Source organism: Zalophus californianus, chromosome 2 (assembly GCF_009762305.2).
Source record: "Zalophus californianus isolate mZalCal1 chromosome 2, mZalCal1.pri.v2, whole genome shotgun sequence".
NCBI lineage: Eukaryota > Metazoa > Chordata > Mammalia > Carnivora > Otariidae > Zalophus > Zalophus californianus.
Genome location: NC_045596.1, coordinates 40609859 through 40633067, shown reverse-complemented (window position 1 = coordinate 40633067; position 23209 = coordinate 40609859). Strand labels below are relative to the sequence as shown.

At 44.6% G+C, this 23209-nt stretch overlaps 1 protein-coding gene across 1 annotated transcript in view; it reads right to left on the bottom strand.

The window, feature by feature from the left end:
• CWH43 (cell wall biogenesis 43 C-terminal homolog) overlaps nucleotides 1-13239 on the bottom strand; it is a 49872-nt gene extending 36633 nt beyond the window's left edge. Inside the window, exons 1-6 of the mRNA XM_027598691.1 lie at nucleotides 13096-13239; nucleotides 10836-11027; nucleotides 9328-9448; nucleotides 8785-8939; nucleotides 5911-6112; nucleotides 4720-4808 (exon numbers count right to left, since the gene is read on the bottom strand). Coding sequence (XP_027454492.1) covers nucleotides 4720-4808; nucleotides 5911-6112; nucleotides 8785-8939; nucleotides 9328-9448; nucleotides 10836-11027; nucleotides 13096-13138 — 802 coding nt within the window. The 5' untranslated portion in view covers nucleotides 13139-13239. The remainder of the gene's footprint in view (nucleotides 1-4719; nucleotides 4809-5910; nucleotides 6113-8784; nucleotides 8940-9327; nucleotides 9449-10835; nucleotides 11028-13095) is intronic.
• Between the last annotated feature and the right edge of the window lie 9970 nt (nucleotides 13240-23209).

Sequence of the window (23209 nt, the reverse complement as noted above, 5' to 3'; positions counted from 1 at the left end):
TCAGGAAGGGCAGGGAGAGAAAAAAGGGCATTTTTAGGTTGTGTTAAGATCCTAATAGAAAAACAAAACAAAACAAAACTGAAAAAACCTGAAATTTTCTGTAATACCAAAAATCTGTCCATTTAATTTAAACAGCCAGATCCAGGGGCGCCTGGGTGGCTCAGCGGTTAAGCGTCTGCCTTCGGCCCAGGTCATGATCCCGGGGTCCTGGGGTCGAGCTCCGTGTTGGGCTCCCTGCTCAGCGGGGAATCTGCTTCTCCCTCTGCCCTTGGCCCTGCTTGTGCTCTCTCACTCTCGCTCTGATCTCTCTCTCTCTAATAAATAAACTCTTAAAAAAAAAAAAAAGTAACTGTTTAAAAAAATAACTAGCCAGATCCAAGACATTAGGAAACATGGAGAGTCAGCATGGTTTCTAGGACCGTTTTGTTTAAAGAACTTTCTAAAGGACTTTCCATCCACCTAAATGCCGCCCCTTGTCCTGCAATATCAAAGTGGGCTTTCCCAAGCACACGTCCCTCAGAGAAGACGTGACTGAGAGAGGAGGAGTGGGTCACGGCATTAGCAGTTCTGCAGGCGGTTCATTCACGACCCAGCAGCCTAGTCGGTGTTGAGGGCTATGCCATCTGCCCGGTCCACAGCAGGCACTTGGTGAATGTCTGCTAGTTTGCTGAGCCCAACCTGAGAGCACAGCATTTCTCCCACTTCCTGTGAGATCAGTTCTGAGACAGCATATCAGGGTCTTACGGCGCCCCATTTGGGATCCATCAGGGTAACACCTTTCTGTCAAATGTGACATTTTACAGACAGTTCAGTTGGTGTTGTATAATTGTGACCCACCCTTCCAGGGTATCTCCAGAAGGTTCCTCACTGCTGGGACAAGAACTCCAGAAAAGGAGTGGGGAGCAGGAAGTGGTTCCAGCCAGCCCGCCCTGGTTCTCATCCATCAAAGAGTTCCATTTGTACCACCATAGGGCAATGAGGTGGGACTGCCTACCCCTCCCTGCCCCCACTTCCAAAAAGAACATCACGCGGATGAACGCGAGAACCAGATTCCAGAGCCCTTTACGACCCACAGAGGTTAACTCCACAGTAAGACCTGACAATACTTAGATCTGACAATAGTTATTTTAATAATGAAAAAATTATTTCATTTTGAAATGAACAAATGTAATGACTCTTTGCTGTAGAAATTTTTAAAAATTCGTAACTTTTTTTTAAAAGATTTTTATTTATTTATTTGACAGAGAGAGGGAACACAAGCAGGGGGAGTGGGAGAGGGAGAAGCAGGGCTCCCGCCGAGCAGGGAGCCCGATGCGGGGCTCGATCCCAGGACTCTGGGATCATGACCTGAGGCAGAAGGCAGACGCTTAACGAATGAGCCACCCAGGCACCCCAAAGCTACAAAACTTTAAAGCAGTTAAGGATCGCCTAAGACCAAGCTGATCACAGCCAATACTCATATGTATTTTTCCCTTAAGTCTTGTTCTATGTATATAAAAAAGTATTTTTACACGAATGGAATCATACCACATATTGAGGATTATGTTCTTCTTTTTATGTGACATTATATCCAAGAACATTTCCTCATAGCATTGGTTTTTTTCAAAAACATTTTTATGTATATATACTATACTACGGATAAATACACCACAAGACAAGCCACCATTTTCCTACTGTTGGCCATTTACGAAGCTTCCAACACTGTGAGGAACGGCTTTCTTTGTCAACTAATCTCTTACTGCATCTTTGCTCATTTCCTTAAAATAATCCTTTAAAAAGAGATTTAAAAGTACAAGTACCATGTCAAGAGGTAAAAGCATTTTATTTATTTATTTTTAAAGATTTTATTTATTTATTTGACAGAGAGAGACAGCGAGAGAGGGAACACAAGCAGGGGGAGTGGGAGAGGGAGAAGCAGGCTTCCCGCAGAGCAGGGAGCCCGATGCGGAGCTCGGTCCCAGGACCCTGGGATCATGACCTGAACAGAAGGCAGATGCTTAACGACTGAGACACCCAGGCACCCCAGTAAAAGCGCTTTAAAGAGTCATTACTTATGGTCAACTGCTTTTGTAAGAGGTTGTATCAATCTTCATTTCCTCCAGAAACTTTGCCCAAAGTCTCACCTTTTGAACGCTGCCAAAATTATTTCTTTCTAAAAATCTTTACCAAATTAATGAGGAAAATAGTATCATATTTGGGGAGTTTCACTTTTCTCATGATTAGTGTGAATTTTTCCTGGTACCAGCTTACAAAGGCTGTTTTTTTTTAAAAAAAAAGAATGAGTCCTGAGTTGATATTCTAAACGAAAGACATTCAAATGACTTTGTTGTTTTTGTCTTACTACAAAGAATTACCCGGAGGGGAAGAAAACATCTTTTCAAATTCCCTTGACTGTTACCGCTTTTATTTTTAATTTCCATTTTTAAATGAGCTGCCTATTTTTACATCCACTACACTTGTATTTTTAAATAGCTTATAAATTCAAAATCCAAAATTCAGAAAGGTGAAACGGAGTCTTTCTGGCCCGTCACCCATTAATTCCCCCAATGGAGGCAACCATTGTTAGCACTTTGCCTTCCGCTTATTTCCAGAGATCGTATGATGCATAGAAAGAAATCTATGCATGTGTGGGCATTTCCGTCCCTTTTTCATACCAGTGATGGCATATGACATACACTGTTAATCACTCTGCCTCTTTCACTTAACTCTATATCTTAGCTGTTTTGTGTTTGAAACCGAGTCCTTCCAAGTAATCTCCTCCAAATCTTTATATCTAAGACACCAAGCAGAATGGTAACTGAATATTCCAATAATATTTATAATAACTAACATGTTAGTTTTCAATAGATCAAATTTTTCATACAATAAAATCATAGGACCACTGTATAGTACACCGGGCTCCTCTCCATGTGTTTGGTACACCTGTTTTTTCTCTTAATAGAACTTTGATTTTAATAATTTAATTGCCACCAAGATTTAAAGCTCCTGTATCTTTGCATTTGTGAAATTCTATTGGTCATTGCCATGATTTATTTCAGGCTAAGACCCACTGGGATTGCAAATTTTAACTGTACAATGAAAAGAAAATAAGGTTTATTTTTCTATACTCTGCTCTATGAGACAGTTTCCAGAGATGGGACACAGTGAAAAGGGGGCACCATTTCTAGGTAATTGTGTGAGCTCCAACTTATTTCAGGTGAACAGAGACGGAGCTGAAGCCCATGATTTGTGGCCCTGCTTTCCTCTTCACTGCAAAGAGCCCATTAGAAGCCTCAAACCCGCTTGCCCCCGGGGTCTTTTTAAACTACTATTTAATACTTCAGAGAGACAGCAAAACTAGATTAGGTCTGACTTTACTTATCGGGGGAAATAAGTATCAGCATACTACTAGAGGGTCCCAGATTTTCTGTCCTTTAACTAACAGTTTATGTTTCTGGGGACCTCGGTTTTCCCATGTTTAAGGTGAAGCTGCCAATTCCCTCCCCAGGAAGCATGTTGCTTATATCCCATGAGAAAAGGCATGCTATCCATGCTGAAGAAACTTCCAATGTACTTCATGTCCCTTTCCCCAATGGTGTACAGATTAAGAAGCTATTTTTGCTCACTGCAAATTCGGCATTTACAAAAGCCCTTTTCTTGAGGAATCTTCTTAGCACATCTCTGATGAGAAGAAAGGTTCCTTCTGTATGCTAGTCATACAAACTTCCACAGACCCCGCATAGGATGCCTATCAGAAAATACGCACACAAGTAAAAACAGGTCACCATGACTGCAGGGGTTTGCTCACGCAGCTCCAGGAGGACGAGGACCTGGCTAAGCTCATTAATTGAACCATCTATGTGGATTACACGTGTATCTCCACGCAAGAGTGATGGTACTCAGGGTGTAAAGAAATGTACTTACTATGCTAGTCAACCCGCACCTTCTATTATGGCTACACAGTCTCGAACCCTCACAGGGCATCCAGGGCAACACTCTGGATCACCTGGCTAATGAACATGTATGGGGCATCTCTCCTCACAGAAACCAATTACGCTGTTTGCTCTGTCACGGAGTGGGGAGTTTTTTATTTAACACTAAAACTGACTCCAACCATTTCCGCCTTTTAAGGGGAAGGCAGAAGAGTGGCACAATTCAGTCATAGTAATAAAATATAGTCATAAAAATAAGTAGTTGCTCCTAAAATATGATGGCCTCCATCAATATCCTGTAATCCTAACGGGTGTGACTGGGAGGAGAGGATCCCAGCCTTTGAATGAGCAAAGGTGGACCCCAAAGCTGGGTTGAGGGGTGAGACGCCAAGGAGGGTGTTCCTTAATACCAGAGAAGAAGGGAAGCTTGGAGAGGGCAAGATGTCTGGCAACGTGGTGGTGCCTGACCTCCATCTCCTCAGCCCTGCGGGAACACTGTTACTGACACACATGGCTTGTCCGGGAGATGGGGGAGGGTATGGAGGCGTCGTCAGGGAGCAGTACGCAGCTACAGGAGGAGAGAGGCAATGAAGCAGGAGGAAGCAGGAACCTGGAGCCGGCAGGCACTGGCACCCTTGGTGATATCCGGGTTCCAGTGGCTGCAGCTGCTTACAGCAGCCAACCTGGCAACAGCACAGATCGGTATGGCCGCCTTGGCCGTCGGCTTCCACTCCAGGCGACCATGCCTGCAAGGAAGCGGTCAACCAGAGCAGAATTGCGGGCACTTCTACAGGCAAACCCCACGTACCTGTAACCCACCAGATTAAACTGGAACTGGGAAACCATGAAGACGCCGAGAGCATCAATCCGCTCGCCAAGCCCAGCAGGACTGCACCTCTGTAAGAAAATGACATGTTATGGGGCATCTGCCGTCATTAATATTTCACTGCCCCAAATATAAAAGGGAAATACATCTCCTACCTCTAGGTACCTCCAAGGGATAATATGAGGGTGAAAAAACCCACTGAGATCATGAAAGCCCGTTGAAAACCAACATAATATCCATTCAGAAGATGTAAGTAATAGCAGCTCAGACTTGAGATAAATGATTATCTTCAATCTTTCATGGTCAAGATAAAACACAATGACAGTTTTCTCAGACTATTAAATTAGAATCTATATTGGCCATGTGACATTTTATTTTATTTTTAAAGATTTTATTTATTTATTTGAGAAAAAGAGTGCAGCTTGGGAGCATGGGGAGGAACAGAGGGGGAGGGAGAGGGACAAGCCGACTCTGCACTGAGCTCGGAGCCCCGTGCAAGCTGTCCATCCCGGGACCCTGAGATCATGGCCTGAGCTGAAATAGTTATCTGAGGTAGATGTTTTAAAGGTTCCTCCGATCTTTTTACATGAAAGGCTGGGCCTGAACACAGGAGAAAACAGGTATCCCAAAAATTAGAGAAAGGGTTAATGAGGACCAAGTACACAAACCCACACTTAAACTCAAGATTGCGGACTCCCCAGGTGCCCCATGGTTGGAGCAAGTACCAGAGGATGCAAAGATCTCCCTGGGCTTCCCTCCCTCTCAGAGAATACAGACCGACGCCCAGACTGCCAGCCTGGTCTCTCAATCAGGGCACTGGGGTCTCATCCCACCAAATGCCAAATGAGGGGTCTGGAGGAAATGGGCAGGGAACGCCATGTCTCCCCTGCCCCGGAGAACGCTCCTCCAGGCGGGGATTCCTCAGAGTGCCCAAGCAGGAGCTCCCAGAACCTCTTACTCAGCCATGCATATCCCTCAGCCTTCCATCACCTGCTTTTTAGCAACCCTTCAGCACGGGGGCAAACACCCACAGTACGCAATAATGTCATGCTAGGTCGGGAAAGTGGAATAGGAACTATCTGGCTGGCACAGATCTAGCTGCTCAACGAAAGAAGTATTTCTTCCTTCAACTATACTAGCCAATTTCTTGATTGCTTCCAAACCGAAACTCACCCAAATGGGTTAGGATCTGGCCCTGGATGGGGGTGCCCACTCACTGCCCATCTGGAAACAAGCGAGACCTCTCCAAAAATCCAATGGGTGAGGAACACAAGACTGCCAAAGGCAGCCCCTGCCAACCACCAGGCAGGTCTGGAGGCCATGCCCTTGGCTGCCTCTCCAGGCTTTCTTCCCTCTGGTTTATTGCAGTCACCATCTAGGATAAAAAAAAAAAAAAAAAAAATGGAAAAGAGTCAGTTACATGAAAATTTACCCTCTACCTTTCACAGACCTTTAGCAAGCTAAGAAATGGCACCTGGCTTCAGGGAGCTTATTTCAGAAGGGAAGGTGAGACATGAAACTACAATACAAAGCAGAACAGGCTGAGAAGCTAGTTGGTGGGAGAGACGATTTCAGACAGGCTAGATCAGGAATGGTTTAGAGAGAACAAATCATTTGGGAATTTCATAAGTGAAAATGCATCAAGGGGAGCGCGCCTGGGTGGCTCAGTTGGTTAAGCGTCTGCCTTGGGCTCAGATCATGATCCCGGGGTCCTGAGATCAAGCCCTGTGTCAGACTCCCTGCTCAGCGGGGAGCATGCTTCTCCCTCTCCCTCTGCCTCTCCATACTACTCTTGCTCTCTCTCTCAAATAAATAAAATCTTAAAAAAAAAAAAAAAAAGAAATGCAGCAAGTTATTTACTGTGAAGTTAATAGTTACGTGAAGTTAACAGTTATGAGCAAAATTATGGAGAGAAAAGGGGACTGATATGTTCAGGGAATACCAGGCCGCATCCCCCCCCAGAACAGGGCTCTCATCTAACCCACTGAGCACCCAGAGGAACAGCAGTACACTGACTGAGCAGTTACTGAGGGTCAGGTCCTGTTCCCAGCCTTTGATACAAACTCATTCCATCCTCCCAACAACTTCATGAGGTAAACTCTATTACTAGTCCCATTTTACAGATTAGAAAACTGAGACCCAGAGAGAACAAGCCACTTGTCCAAGATCATACTGGTAAATAGAGCTTAGGCAGACTGGCTCCCGTGCCTCTGTGCCTAACTACACCATACTTCATGGGACTCTTTCACCAAGACGTCTCATTTCATTGCATCAATGACTTCACATAGAAAAACGTAAGAACTGGACAAAATGCTGGCAGGAGAATTTCTTTGTAGGAACAGACAGCCTGTTGGGCAGATGCCTCATGATACTGTGAAGCTCTCCACAGGGTAGAAGAAAGCCTTAGGGTCTGCCTGTGGGGCTGGCAGCTAGATTTCACAAGGAGGAAGAAAGCCCTTCTGCTACTAAAGGGGTCAGAAGGAGAGCAGAGCTGGGAGCCACAGGGATGATGGGGAGAGTGGTGAAGATGCAGGAGGCCAGGACCTGGAGACTAAGCAGACTTTACGAAAGGAGAGACCTAAACTAAATTTGCCAAGAATCACTGCTGTGTCCTATGGCGCGGGACCCCTCCCCCAGGACCCAGCAAATCTTTGATAAAACTACAGAAATGCCTGGTATGATCTGATATTCCGGGCAAACAGGTGAGGAGTCTGGAGTTTCGTAAATGAGGCACAGGGCAAAAACAGGAAGAGACCAACAACTGGGTCACATAAATTTAAAACAGGCGAGAAAGAAGAAAACTCAAGTCAGGAAATGTAAACGATACCCTGACGTGCAGATCTTTATCAGGCTGTACCTGTGAAATTTGCTGCCTGAGTTGCCACCTTTAGATGTTAGTGTTTTATAAAACATAAAGCATGTATTAGGGCGCCAGACTGCATTCTAAATGTTCTAACTAATATTAATGTCACTTGACCAATCTGCTCGCCTGATGCTCCCTTACTCTCACTGCCCCCGTTTCATGCAAAAGTTGGGGCCAAAGGGGGATTACACAAGCACTTTGTTCATGGTGAGCCAAAACCCTCTAAACTTCCATTAATCTGTGAGATTTCTCCTTGTATTGACAAAAGAATAGTGACTCACTGAGACTTACACAAAAAGCCAGGTGTAAGTTAACCAGAATCTAGTAACACTTCTCCCTTCTTTTGAGAAGGATCTCAAGTTAGCATATGGACCAAACATCCAAGTTGGGGATGTCTATGTCTCTGAGAAAGTCAGCTCCAGAGAGAGACAGGTGACTTGAAAGGTGGTGTAAATATGCAAGATTTCCTTTCTTTTCAAGTTTCAGACTTGAAGCTTAAGTATCTTCAGACTCCCGGGGTGTCTGGGTGGCTCAGTCGGTTGGGCGTCTGACTCTCCATTTCGGCTCAGGTCGTGATCTCGGGATCCTGGGATCGAGCCCTGTGTTGGGCTCCCTGCTCAGGGGGAGTCTGCTTGTCTCCCTCTCCCTCTGCCCCTCCCCCTGCTCACTCGCTCACTTTCTTTTTCAAATAAATAAATCTTTAAAAAAATGTATCTTCGGATGCCCACAAAAAAAAAAAAAAAATTACAAAGAACCCAGATAGTTCTCCCAGCCCTTGCTGACAACTAACTTCTCAGAGTGTTAGAGATATACTGGGGTCAGTATGGAGGAAGAGAAATGAAGGGTCTCATCCTGGAAAGCTCCGTCCGGAGGGAAAAGGGAGAAAGACAGAACAGAGCTGAAAGCCGGCTGGGAGTCTGAGGCCTGTTTTACCCTCCCACTCCACACCGATAAGAGCCAGAAATTTTCACCGTCTGTTCTGGCAAGGAAAAGGTGCCTTCTGCTTAGATAATACTCCACTGGCTATGGCAGTTACTATTTCAGAGGGACAGAACATTGAAATGGAGAAATAGCGCAGAAAGACTTTTTATCTTTTCAAGATGTGTTGCATTCAGGTAAGAAAAGTAAACTACGCAAGAGAGCAAATTCTTAAAAAAACAAAACAAAACTGAGCGTACACTTACCTGTATAAATGCGATCAAGTGTGGCTATGGTACTTAATGTCAGTATCACTCTGTTGGACATCTGATAGCTCCAGACTGGGTTTAGTGAAGTGTACCAGATGCGGAGAACAAGAAGAAGAATCTGTCCGAAAATGAATCCCCAGATTCTGAGGTACCTGTAAATACAAAAATATATTTAACAACTTTTTATGTGGTTTCTGTGTGCTATGTTCATAGTGAATGTCATAATTCAGAGAATGAGTATATGAAACAGTCCTGTTGGTAATTTGCAGTAAGGAATACGCCTGAGTCTTTATATAGTCCATTACCTAGGCAACTTGTTATAATTCCTTAATTCTCAAAACATGATGGAGACTGATGGCAAGCATTCCCATTCTGATCTCGTGAAAAAGAAAAAAAAAATGAGACTTCTACAAGCTGTATGCAAAGTAAGTACTATCACTTGGAATTCCTGGTCCCAACCTCCCGCTTGGAAAGTGATCACACTTGTTTGTCTACAGGCATAAGATACAAACCTCTGTCCATAGACAGAAGATACCATACCTTTGCAAGCCACTTCCTGCCCACCATGTCACGGCTTGCAGGATCAGCGAGGAAGACACACCAAGGGCAAGGACCACCAGCCGAACCCTGGCATTTGGAGCCAGGAAGGAAGCTATGCCGCCTACAAACAAGTAAAGGGGAGCTAAGCGTTTCTGGCAATCGTGCATCGGGACCTCATGATCTGCATTTGGTAACTGTTGTGCCTTATACCATCTTTATACTCAGGTAGATCAAGTTAATATGTAATCGTGTGCATAAATCTTTTAAAAAATTTTTGTGATGTCATTCGTAACACAAAATCCACTACGTTGAAGCGTACAATTCAGTGTCTTCTAATATCCTCACAAAGTTCCGCACCTATCACCACTAATTCCAGAATATCTTCACCACCCCAAAAAGAAGCCCATACCCATTATCAGACCCTCCTTCTTCCTCCTCCCCACCACCCCAGCCCCGGGCAATCACTAATCCTCCTGTGTGTCTGGATTTTTCCCATTCTGAGCATTTCGTATAATGGAATCATATAACATGTAGCCTTCTGTGACTGGCTTCTTTCACTTAGCATAAGGTTTTCAAGGCTTATCCATACTGTAGCATGTATTAGTACCTCATTCCTTTTTATGGCTGATTAACAGTCCACTGCGCTGATATAGTACATTTTGTTCATCCATTCATCAGCGATGGGCATTTGGGTTGCTTCCATTCTTTGGCTATTAAGAATAATTTTGCCATAACCATTTGTGTTCGATGGTTACAGGATCACAATGCCATAAGCATTGTGAACCAATGTTTTCATTTTTCTTGGGTATATACTAAGAAGTGGAGTTGTTAGGTCATATGATAACTCTGTTTAACATTTCGAGGAACTGCCAAACTGTTTTCTGAAGCAGCAATCATAGTACGTGAAGCTACATACAAATGTATGTGTATGGGGAGGGAGGTGTTCCTTGTATTCTACACATTTTAGTATTTTTAAGAACCGATTATACTTCCTTTCCAATAAACCAATCATATTCTTTGCTCTGTTATCTATTGAGTTGTTGGCCCTTTTTATTACTGACTTGTAGAAACCCTATGTTAGTGAAACTAGCCCTTTGGCTAAAAGAGCTGCACGTATCTTTCCTAATTTGTTGTTTGACTTTGCTTTACTATCCCGTTCATCATGCACAATTTTTCTATTTTCATGCAGTAGCATTCAACAATTTTTAATGATTTCTGACTTTTGTGTCGTAGTTGGGAAAAGAAGACAAAATGTTCAAGAGGTGACCTGTTCTCCCTCTTCATTTCAGTGATCCTTAGGCTTTTCCAATCTGACAGAAAAGTTAGAACTGTTAGAGGCATGGCCTCTTGGTGTAGCCTTCCAATTCCACTAAAACTCTTTAAGGTAGTCATAAGAGAAAGAGAAATCTTGTTTCATTTAATCATTTAGCATTCAAAGAACAGTCTACATATTTTCACTTGATTTTTGACAAAAAGAAAAACCTTAAAGAAGCACTTTTAAATCTTACCCACAGTAGTTATCCGCAACAGAATGAGCATCCACTTCTCGTTAGCCAATTTCCAGAAAGGAGTAAATACTAGGAATATTGGAGAAAGAAACGCTATGCCAAAGCCTTCAAGCCCAGTGAGTTCTAGAGTTTGCAGGGGAAAGTAATAGATCATCGGTCCCAGGCCATGGCAGAGAGACCAAGAAACATACCCTAGGGGGAAAAATGTTTTAAAGAGAAAAAAAAATGTTTAAAGGGCAAGTGTAAAGGTGTCCTTGTTTCCCCGCAGTAGCCCTGCACCCCGCCCCCATAACTGCTCTGGCCGACCCACCCTGCTTCACCATTCTGACCTTAACAGGGTTCCACTACAGAATTCCTCCCCTCTAACCCATCAGAAAGGGAATGTCCAAGGATGAGAATGGGTCCTGCTGTGGTGAGTCGCTTGACACCCCTTGTTTACTCCTTTAACCTTGTTCACACTCCCACAGGTTGTCCCTTTCTTAAAACCTCTTTACCTGGACCATCTGGGTTGAATTTGATGTTCTGTCAGGACCCTAATTGATAAAATGTCTTTACCTAAGTCAACCCCTCTATAAAGAGCAGTTATCATGAAAATCAAAAAGAAGAACAAACAGGGGCGCCTGGCTGGCTCAGTTGGATGAGCATGCGGCTCTTGATCTCTGGTCGTGGGTTCAAGCCCCATGTTGGATGAAGAGATTATGAGAAAAAAAAAGCAAAGAAAAAAAGGGGTGGGGGGAGACAAGCAGCAGGACTCCCTTCCTCCCACTCCAGACGGCACCCAAAGGCAGGTTAGTTAGGCAACAATCATTTTCTTGTAAGTAGACTTTTTTAAACCTAACCTTAGGAGACAGTATGGGGTAAGTGAAAAACCTAGATCTGAAGTCAGGCTCACCTCTGCCAACTACTGACTGCATCATCTTCTACATTAATGATAATTAACTAATGGGCACTTACTATGTGTCAACATCTGTGCTAAGTATTTACAGAGATCATCTCTCTTGTTTCCTCATCCAACTCATGTCCTATGAAATGGACACTTTTTACTCCCCTCTTACAAATGTAAAAGCAAAGAAAACTTCTGTGATTCAGAAAGTTATTGCCTAAGGTCAAAACCGTAGCACATGGCAGAGTGAACCTAAACCCGGGCAGTCTGGTTCCAAATGCAGCCATCTATCTTCGTCACATGTAGTTAACTTTCTCCCCTCGTACTTCTCAGCCTTCCTTTCTTAATCAGCAAAATAGCTCTTTTAGCCACCTCACAGGGTTGTTAGGATTAAATGAGATCAAGTACTCAGAGTACCTAGCACCCTGGGTACTTACTGAACGTAATTCACGTTACACTGCTGTACTTATGAGATACATTTGGAGCCAGGGCAAAAGCGGGGCGGGGGGGGGGGGGCTTCTGAATATGAGCAGCTCCCAGAAAATCAAGTTTTTAGGCAGGTGCCCCTCCCAAGCCCAATTAATGTTTCATAATGAACAGAGAGGTGATAGCATTCTCCCAAACGTTTGGCTGGGAATTTTTTTTTTAATTTTATTTATTTATTTCAGAGAGAGAGAGAATGAGAGATAGAAAGCACGAGAGGGAAGAGGGTCAGAGGGAGAAGCAGACTCCCCGCTGAGCAGGGAGCCCGATGTGGGACTCGATCCCGGGACTCCAGGATCATGACCTGAGCCGAAGGCAGTCGCTTAACCAACTGAGCCACCCAGGCGCCCTTGGCTGGGAATTCTGATTTTAATCACACAAGTCCGACAGAATTACGCCAATAATTGTTCTTGGGACTTTTGGCAAAGCTGTTAAGTGCACACACAGGACTTGAGTTCGACGCTCTTCGTCAAATGCCCAAGGGTGAGGTGTGCCCACCTCAGGCCGCGGGGGGACACGGCGGCCCCTTTCCTTCAGAAAGGTAAGGTCCAGCACTGAAGTTTATTAATCTAAATTTAAAGGTCTGGGGGGCTGTACCGCAGCGCCACTTCAAGGCCTCCACGTGGAGAACTGGGCGCAATCCCAGGGTGGCGTGGGAGCTCGGAGGCACTGTCTCCCTCCCACTCCGCCCCGAATCCTCGGCTTCCCATCCCCAATCTGGGTCTCGTCTCTTTTTGACTTCGGTAGCAAAACTTCCCAGGGGACTTCTCTATTTGGGGCGCGGAGCGCGCTCCCTCCTTCCCGAGCCCAGCCCCCCGGCCCAGCGCCGTGGCTCCAGACAGGCGCGGGGGAGCGGGCCGCCCCGACCGAGCGCCCAGGGCGGCCTCGGCTTACCCAGCAGGCTCTCCAGGAGGATCTCTCGCCACAGCCAGGGCATGGCCGCGACGTGGAGCCGCGCTTCTTCAGCCAGCAGCACGCGCCCGCCCCGCGCCCACCGCTGCGTCCTCGGGAGCTGGGTCCGCGCGCACGTCCCCTCGCCGAGCCGGCCGCCACCCACCAGCCCGCGGCCAGCGCGCCCAGCCGAGCCCGGGCGAGGGTGGGGCCGCCGCGCATCCGCCTCCGCTCCCCACGCCCAGCCCAGCCTGCCCGGGCGCGTGCCAGCTGCGCGCTCCGGCGCCGGCCCCGCGACTGCTCCCGGCGGGCTCACGGGGGCCTCGGACCCCTACGTCGGGCAAAACCCGGGGCGCCCGGCCCGGCCGCAGAGCAGCCCGGGGAAGGAGCGCTGCAGACGCCCGGGAGGGCGGGAACCGGCGTAGCGTCGGGCCGGGCGTGCCGGGTTTAAACGAGGCCCACGGGGGTGAGCTAACGAGGGGAAGGGTGGAAGGGAGGGGGCCTGCAGGACGGGCGCCCGCGCTCTGGGCGAACAGGAGCCAACAGCACCTCGGCTTTCTTAAGGCCTGGGCGACGCTCGGGAGGCGGGCGGCTCCCCAGGCTGCGCTACTCCTTCTCGGCTTGGTGGTAAACAAATTGCGCTCGGGGAGGGTGGTCCAAACATTCTAGAGGCTCCAGGATCTTCTGTGGCTTTTAGAGACGTCGCAACCCTTGCTCAGGGGAGAGAAAACCGCTGATGTGCGAGGAAACTCTGCCCTCCTCAACTTCATGAATAATGATGTTTGAGAGTGCCCATCCCTAAGGAGAAAGGGAGAGACGTTCTAATTAACAATGGAGCCAGTGAACTAGGCCGGTTGTTTCTCGCTCAAATATTACCACACCCCAGAATGTATTGAAAAAAATTTTTGAACCTTCCCAAAGCGATTTATATTAATTTGCTTTAACTCCTTAGAAGACTTTATCGTTTATCACTTCTGGAAAGTTGTTCTGAAATGAAACAATGAAGAGTTGCCTAAAAGTATAAGAATCGCTTCAGAGCAATTGTTGCTATAAGTCCATAGCAGTTTGGAACAAAGAGTTACAAACCACTCAGGTAATTACTAGTACTCTGTCGCAAGGATAGCATATAGATCAGTGGAACAGAACTGAGAGTCCTGAAATAAATCCTCTCCATTGGGATCAGATGACTTTCAACAAGTTTGCCAAGACAGTTTCCTGGGGGAAAACGATGGTCTTCAACAAACGGTTCTAGAACAACTGGATACCCACCTGAAAAAGAATAAAGTAGGACCCCTATTCCACACAATATGCAATATGCCATTTAATTCTAAATGGATCAAAGACCTAACTGTAAGACATAAAACTATAAAACTCTGAGAAGAAAACATAGGAGTAAATCTTCAGGGTCTTCAGTTGGGCAGTGAATTCTTAGAAATGACACCCAAAGGGGCGCCTGGGTGGCTCAGTCGTTAAGCATCTGCCTTCCGGTCAGGTCATGATCCCACAGTACTGGGATCGAGCCCCGCATCAGGCTCTCTGCTCAGTGGGGAGCCTGCTTCTCCCTCTCCCACTCCCCCTGCTTGTGTTCCGTCTCTGCTGTGTCTCTCTCTGTCAAATAAATCAATAAAGTCTTTAAAAAAAAAAAAAAAAGAAATGATACCCAAAGCCCAAGTAAAAAAAGACAAGAGATAAACTGGGCCTCAGCAAAATTAAAAGCTCTGTGCTTTAAAGGACACTATCAAGAAGGTGAAAAAACAATGCACATATTGTGAGACAGTATTTTCAAATTGTACGTCTGGTAAGGAACTGTTATCCAGAGCATACATTAAAAAATTTGAGTCAACAATAACAACCCAATTTAAAGATGAACAAGAGATTTGATAGACCTTTCTCCAAAGAACATATACAAGTAGCCAATAAGCACAGGCAAAGAATATTCAAATAATTTCATTAGGGAAATGCAAATCAAAACCACAATGAGATACCACTTCACACTCACTAAGATGGTTATAATCAACAAATCAGACAATCACAAGTGTTGGCAAAGATTTGGAGAAAGTGGAACCCTTCTACATTGCTGGTGGGAATGTAAAATGGTATAGCTACTTTGGAAAATAGTCTGGTAATTCCTCAAATGATTAAACATAAAGTACCATATGACCTAACAATCTCCTGGGTAAGTATAAGTATGTATACCCAAGGGAAATGAAAACATGCAGAATTTGTACACACATGTTCATAGAACCATATTTATAATAGCCAAAAAGTGGGAACAGCCCAAATGTGCAACAAATAATGGTTGGATAAACAAGAGGTGGTATATCCATACACTGGAATATTATTCAGCAATCAAAAAGGAATGAAGTACTTATATATGCTACACCATGGATGAAGCTTGAAAAACATTATGTTAGGGGCGCCTGGGTGGCTCAGATAGTTAAGCATCTGCCTTCGGCTCAGGTCATGATCTCAGGGTCCTGGGATTGAGCCCGGCATCAGGTTCCCTGCTCAGCGGGGAGTCTGCTTCCCCCTCTCCCTCTGCCTCTCCCCCTGCTTGTGCTCCCTCTCTCTCTCTCTCTCTCAAATGAATACATAAAGTCTTTAAAAAATGTAAAAAAAGAACACATTACGCTATGTAAAAGAAGCCAATCACAACATAAATCACATATTGTACAATTACATTTAAATGAAACTTTCCAAACTGGCAAATTTGTAGTGACCAAGAGTAAATTAGTTGCTTAGGGCTGGGGGACAAGTGGCAAGGGAAAGGGAATATTCAAATGGGCATACAGTTTTTCTTTTGTCCTTTTTTTTTAGATTTTTTTTATTTATTTATTCATGAGAGACAGAGAGAGAGAGAGGCAGAGAGAGAGAGAGGCAGAGGGAGAAGCAGGCTCCCAAGGGGCAGGGAGCCCGATGTGGGACTCGATCCCAGGACTCCAGGATCATGACCTGAGCCTAAAGCAGACGCTTAACCATCTGAGCCACCCAGGCGCCCCCATACAGTTTCTTTCAAGGAGGGGATGAAGTGTTCTAAAATTAGATTGTGGCCGTGGTTGCACAACTATGAATATACTAAAACTATTGCCTTACACATGGTATACAGGTGAATTATAGGTGTGTGAATTATATCTCAAGAAGACAGCTTTAAAAATGCAATACGTTCTAGTTATGTTTTATAAAAACGTTTTGGTTCTGTTCCAGTCTTTTTTCTATCAGCCATCCTTCAACATGTGAAGGGCTTCAGTGAATATAAACATCAGACACTGCTTTTTCCTTCCTCTTTGCCCACATACATTAATTTTTCTTGCTCCCATATGAAAAACATCGTATTTAGTGCTGTGAGTGCCATGTAGGTGCTCTGTAAAGTTTGTCCCTTTCAAAGCTAAGTTGTAGGGCGAACTTTGCTTCTATTAAGGATGCATTGTGTTTTCTCTTCTACTGAAAAACTGAAAGCTCAGTTTTTAGTCTTAGTAATTTTTTTTTTCTCTTTAACCATTTGATCACTGCTACCTTCAAGGGAGTCTGGAAAAATGCAGTGTAGCTGTGAGCCCAGAAAGGAAAGAAATCAGGTTGTGGTGAGCAGCTGTTTCTGCTATAAACACCTACTTTATACATAGTTGTTTTGGGGTTTAAATAGATTAAGTACTAAGGCACTCAGCATATCGCCTATGGTATTTAACTTGCATTATTATTTGTATATCTCTTCATAATATTTGACCTTATGCTAAGCATATTGTAGGTAAGTACTTGTTTGGCCATTACGTCAATAACCTCTCCATTCTGAGCTTATTTTAATTGCCTTCTCTAGGCATTCTCTAATTCATTCTGACTTTCTTCCAACTGTGGAGAAAAGAATGGCATCAATATGCCAGGGAGAATTTCATTAGGGTTTTTCTTTCCCATTCCGCTTCTACAAAGGGATAATAATAATTTGGTTGTGTTTGCAATAATTTTTCTGATTTACCATGTTGTCCCTCTGTGGCACATTGTGGGAACATCTATCATGATTCCCGACCCCTTCTTATGTAGCTTGTAAGTACCTAAGTTCTTATGTGGTTTGAATTATTGTTCCTACAACAGGTTAATTATGAAGTTGCTTTTAATTTCATTCCCAAATATCGTAAGTCCAACAGAATGTTTATTTTTTTTTTAAGATTTTATTTATTTATTCATGAGAGACAGAGAGAGAGAGAGAGGCAGAGGGAGAAGCAGGCTCCCGAGGAGCAGGGAGCCCGACGCGGGACCCAATCCCAGGACCCTGGGATCATGACCCGAGCCGAAGGCAGACGCTTAACCATCTGAGCCACCCAGGCGCCCATTTAGATGAACTTTTAATTACCTTGCTCTCCATTTAATCTCGTTGCTATTTAACTATTGTTACTGTATAACTTTTACTCATGACATACAGAATATAAGTTACTATATAACTATCAGCGTCATTCAGCTTGATCTGCTCTGTGAATGCATCCATTATACGTAATTCACTGCTGCTACCTCAGTTTTTGTATTTACAGTCTGCCTGGTTTTAATCTAATTTCAAAGGCCACGGTCTTTTCATTTTTGTCGGTATCTCTTCTTTGACCTCCAAATGCCATTTGCATTCTTATTTTGCATGGAAATGAATGAAGCCCATTATGGCATTACCCACTGCTCCTTTCCTCCTTCCCTGTTTCTTGGAGGCTGAACACGTCAAGGTCAGTCAGAACATATTGAGACTATTTTTATCAGAAGACAAGAATCTCTACAAGGAGATAATACTTTTTATGGAATAATAAAGATCCTCTGGTCTAACAAAAAACAGAAATGATTTTCTTTGAAGAGGCAAAACAAGAAGAAACTCTCCTTCGTGTCTCTTCAAGCTCTCAAGTATGCCCATTTTTTTTTAGAGCATCCGGGCCTCTTTAGTATAAGCTAAGTCCGTGTTTTACAATGACAGATGTTTATTACTCACTCACATCACATGTCCATGGCGGGGCAGCTGCCACGGTTCTTCATCCCCATGAATCTGGGACTCAGGCTGAAGCAGCAGCCTCTACCTGTGGGTCTCATCGAAGACTACATCACACTCGGCAAATAGAGTGGTCAAGCTGATTCAGTGGGGCAAAGTGTATACAAAAGAAGCAGGGAGTGTTTTGAACAATAATGCAATCTATTACAATTCATTACGTCTATTATATATATATGTATACACACACACACAGTCCATTATATTATATGTATATACAGAGGGAGAATTTACAGTTGTTAGTCCTTTTCATTTTAATTAGGAATTGATTAGTAGTTATTTAATTATCTTTGATTATTTGCTTCTTTTTTGCCTAATACATTAAGAATATTTTCTCATGTCCATCAGGAATTTTCTGAAACGTGACTTTTAATGGCTTTATGTTATTTCATAGCATGGTTATATATAATTTACTTAACCCTTCCCCTTTTGATGGATATTTAGGTTGCTTTGTTTATGGTAATATTCAATAAACAGACTCCCTACCTAGAAAACATGAACACCCCCCCCATTCAGTTCATTCAAAAGAGAGAGGTTACACGTCTCTAACAAAATGAAAAAAGTAATGATCTCTAAGAAACTGATGATCTTGGCTTTGTTTTAGCCAAAGTCTTCAAGGCACTGGATTTTGCTTGAGATCAGCGGACTTCAGCTTGTGCCTCTGAAGAAACAAAAGAATACTCTTTGCCTGCCTCTCTCCACTTTGGGCAACTAAGTTGCTTTCCTTGAATGGAAACAAAATGGAAGCTCCCGATGGTGGAGAAGGTTAACTATCTGCCCAAGCATTCCTGTCTGTCCTCTGCTGTCCAGAGAACAGAGCTGTTGCTAGAGAGGAGCTGCCAGCCAGAGGCTGCACTTCTCAGCTCTCTGGCATCTCCATGGGGTCTTAGGTAACTAGTTCTCATCAGTGGAATGTGACCAAGGGATGTGTCACTGCCAGACAAGGAGGATGGAACGTGCTGCCTCTCTCCCCTTTTCTCCTCTTCTGCTTATGATGAGACCCTAGGGAAAGGCTGAGCCACGGGAGGAAGGGAGCCGAAGACCTTGACTCATTACAAAGAGGAAAGCTAGCCTGTTGACTGGGAACACCAACCTTGAACTGGTGAATATGATTAAGCCACTGAAATGCCGGGGTTTATTCAGTACGGAACTAGCCTTGCCCTAACCGATATGCCCCTATCCAGTTTTTTCCCCAGAGGTTAAGGGAGTATAAAAATTAAGGGGATGCCCTTGAGTGCTCATCCTGTGCCCTTCTAGGCATAAGAAGGAGAGAAAGAGGAATAATCAGGTTACAAAAATGTGAGTGTGATGCTTGAACTAGTTTGTCCTCTAAGCATTGTTATGCTGCCTCTCAGGAATATTTGCTCAGTAAATGCTCTCTAGGGAAATCAGTACAGGCAGGGATCCAGTCTCCTCAATTGCCAGAGTCTTCTGTCAGGTTTTCAACTAAGGTTACCACTAAAAGCACCACATTCTTTTGAACTGGAAAAATGGAGACCATAATACAACCCTTAAGAGTGGGGCTTCAGAGATGAACCCATCCGTATTCAAATCCCAGCTCACCCGTGGACTAGCCCATAGCTAAACTTCTGGGAGCAAGGGTCAGAAGCCAAGCTGTATTCCTGATCCATGGAGAAAATCTCTGCTGCGTTGAGCACCGGATGCCACAGTTAGCTCGCCATGTCCGCGCTGGGAACTCAACTCCCCTGCTCCCACCACCAGCATGGGAGCCACCACTGCCCCCCAGACCTCGCCTTTTCGGCTGCCATATCTGCCAACACCTCCAGCGACAGTGTGTCAGCTAAGGTCCCTAAGGGAGCAGACACCAGGACAGAATTAAAATTGAAAGGTATCTATGAGGGGAATACCCCTGAAAAACAAAAGGGGAGGGAGCCCGAGAAGGCGAGGAGAGCCTTCAGAGGGTGATGTGGGTCCAATGCTCCTGCAAAAGAGAGCGGGGAGAAGGGAGGACAGGAGGGGGGAGCCCCAGACTGTGGTGACCTCTGCGAAAGTCTCAGCTGGACAGAATGGGAGGCTACCGGAGGATCCGGCCTCGGGAGGACTAGCCCGGCTCCTGTGCATCACTTTCCCCCTCCATTGAACGGAGCTGCCAGGTTAGAGCAGAAGCATGGAATGAATGCGGGCAGTGGATGCATTTATGCTGTTAAATATGCTCCTCACAGCAGGTTCACTTGGAGATTTGAGGGGCATACGTCCCTGCCCCCAGAGAAGATGCTCTGGCCTCACCGGCTCCTGGGTCAAAGTCTGAGTGATGGAGATTAGACCGTGTGCTCTTACTGCAAGAAAGCCCAGGGGAGCAAGTGACTGGCATTTTCAGCACCTCCTTAGATATAGGCCAAAGCAAATGAGTGTAAGGCATGCGAAGCCCTTAGCCCAACGCCTGGTGTGTAACAGCTGTTATACTCACCCACCACCCCAAGAATGTCAAGGAAGGTCATGGAAGGAGAGGCATTGTCAAACCAAGCTCTCCTAGATTCAAATCTTGACTCCAGCCTTCCGATGCAATTGGGCAAGTGAGTTACCCTTTCTGAGCATCAGGTTCCTCTCCTGTAAAGCCTCCTTTGTGGAGTCACTGTGAGGATTTGCATCACCATATGAAAAATGATTGACCTGGAGTAGGCTCTGAGAAAAACAGCGATGCTATAGTTACTTTGTAGTGAACAGAGTAAGCAGCACCAAGGTTAAAGGGTACACTCTGTGGCGGTGGGCACTATGCCATGTTCATCCTTGTAGGCCTGGCACTCAGTATGAACAGTGAGATGCCAGGCCCTCAATAGATATTTGCTGATGAATGAATGAATGAATGAATGAATTTTTTTCTTATTGATAGAAAACAAAGAGAAAACTACATAAATCATTTTATTTTTTTTAAGATTTTATTTATTTATTTGGGACAGAGAGGACACAAGTGGGGAGGAAGGTCAGAGGGAGGAGGAGAAGCAGGTTCCCCGATAAGCAGGGAGCCTGATGCGGGGCTCGATCCCAGGACCCTGAGATCATGACCTGAGCTGAAAGCAGACACTTAACGGATGAGCGACCCAGGTACCTCTACATAAATTATTTTAAACTAGGATTTTCTTTTGCAGACTAATTCTCCCTGATAATGTCTTCCCTTCTTATTTTTTTCCTAATGTTCTTGCATGCAATCCAACCTCTCCAAAGAGTTTAGGGATTATATAGTCAAATAGTTTCATTTTATTTCATTAATTCAATCTTTATTCTGATCAAAGGAATAGAATACATGGTTTTAAAAGTCACATAGTAATGACAAAACATCTTTCCCCTGGCTCACCCCTCCCTGCCCTTGATCCCCATTCCTCAGGGGTAACCAGTTTCAACTCCTTAGTTGTTTTGTTTTCTTTTTAAGATCCACCCATTTATTTTAGACAGAGCGCGCGTGCACGAGTAGGGAGAGGGGCAGAGGGAGAGAGAGAGAGAGAGAGAGAGAGAGAAGGAATCCTCAGGCCGAGTCCCCACTGAGCATGGAGGCTCAGGCAGGGCTGGCACGGCCCAATCCCAGGACCCTGAGATTATGATCTGAGCTGAAACCAATAGCCGGTCCCCCAACCGAGACACCCAGGCATCCCCCCCTTAGCTGTTTTTTTGGTATTTACTTCCATATTTTTATGTGTTGATTTTTTTAAAAAATTAGACATCGTTGTTGATTTTTTTATTGTAGAACATGGGGGTTTAATCTCTTCTCCCTACACACATAAACACACACACATACTTCTTGCCTTCTTTTATCCAATATAGTTGTGACAATTTCGCAAATTTTTTATAAATCAGTAGTGTGTTTATTGTGTTAAGATTCTGTCACTGCCGCATCATGCAGAACACTGCAATTCTATTTTATTTCTCATATAGTTTTTGTGTTCTCTTTATGATTGATTTTTTTTTCATTTACTTACCTGTGATAACCACAAATTCATTCCCAAACTGGCCCCCAGAGTTGTAAAACCTCATGATAGTCAAACCCATGAGGCCTTCTACCCATTCCCTTCTTCCTCTGGAATCACCTCTCCTGGTGGTGCCCTCCACTCTTCTGCTCCAGTCTGGACAGGCTGCTCTCCAGGCTGGCTCCAGAGCTCTTGTCCTGAAGCTTCCCATCAGCGCCATTTGAGAAACTGCTCTCACCTCTCTTCTGTGTTGGGCTCCCTCTTTCCAGGATCCCATGTCTTCCTCTTCATTGGTGGACTCCAGCGGCTTCCTGAGAAAGAGTACATAGGAAGCAAGTGGGTTTTTTGAGGTTTTATCTGCAAATGTTGTTATCCACCCTGCTAGTACGATCCATTGAGATTGAGAAATTATTAGAATAGAAAACATGTCATGGCAATTATTCATCCCAAGCTTTGACCAAATATGATACAAACTCCAAAGTAACAGTGACGTCAACAAGTTGAGGTGTTGTCCATCTCACGTAAATGTTGGCATCAGTAATCCTGGGTTGATAGGACAGCTCTACAGTCATCAGGAACCCAGGCTCTTTCTATCTTGTTGCTCATCATCCTCAACAGGCAGATTCCACCTCATGACTCAGGATAACTGCTTCAGCGCCAGACTTCATATCCTCATTCAAACCAACAAGAATAAGAAAAGAGAAGGACGTTTCCTAAAAGTTGCACACACTACTTCCACTTACCTCTCCTATGAACTCCATCATACGATTGCACTGACAGTCCTTCCTTATTTTATTCGTGTTTTTTACCTTACCTTTATGGTACCTCTCACAGATTTTATTGTACCTGTACCTCTGCATCATGACTGTTATTAGTTTAAGCACATGGTGTGAAGTAAACATGCATCTTAATTTTTATTACTTTTATAGCTTTAATTTGTATCCCAGATGTTGGGTCTCACCGACCCACACTTCTGTTTTATAGATTATACCCAGTTCAAAGTACAAAATCGCCATATACCCCAGAAGCAAACCCACCCCACAAATCAATAAGGATTTTTGAAGATTGGCCTGTTGTGTTCCAGTGGAACTTTGTCCGTGTTGATGGCTTTTTAGCCTCCTTGGTGGGGGATGTCATGCAATGGAAGGCAGGGAAATGCTGCATGTTTCCCACCACGTGGAGGAAAACG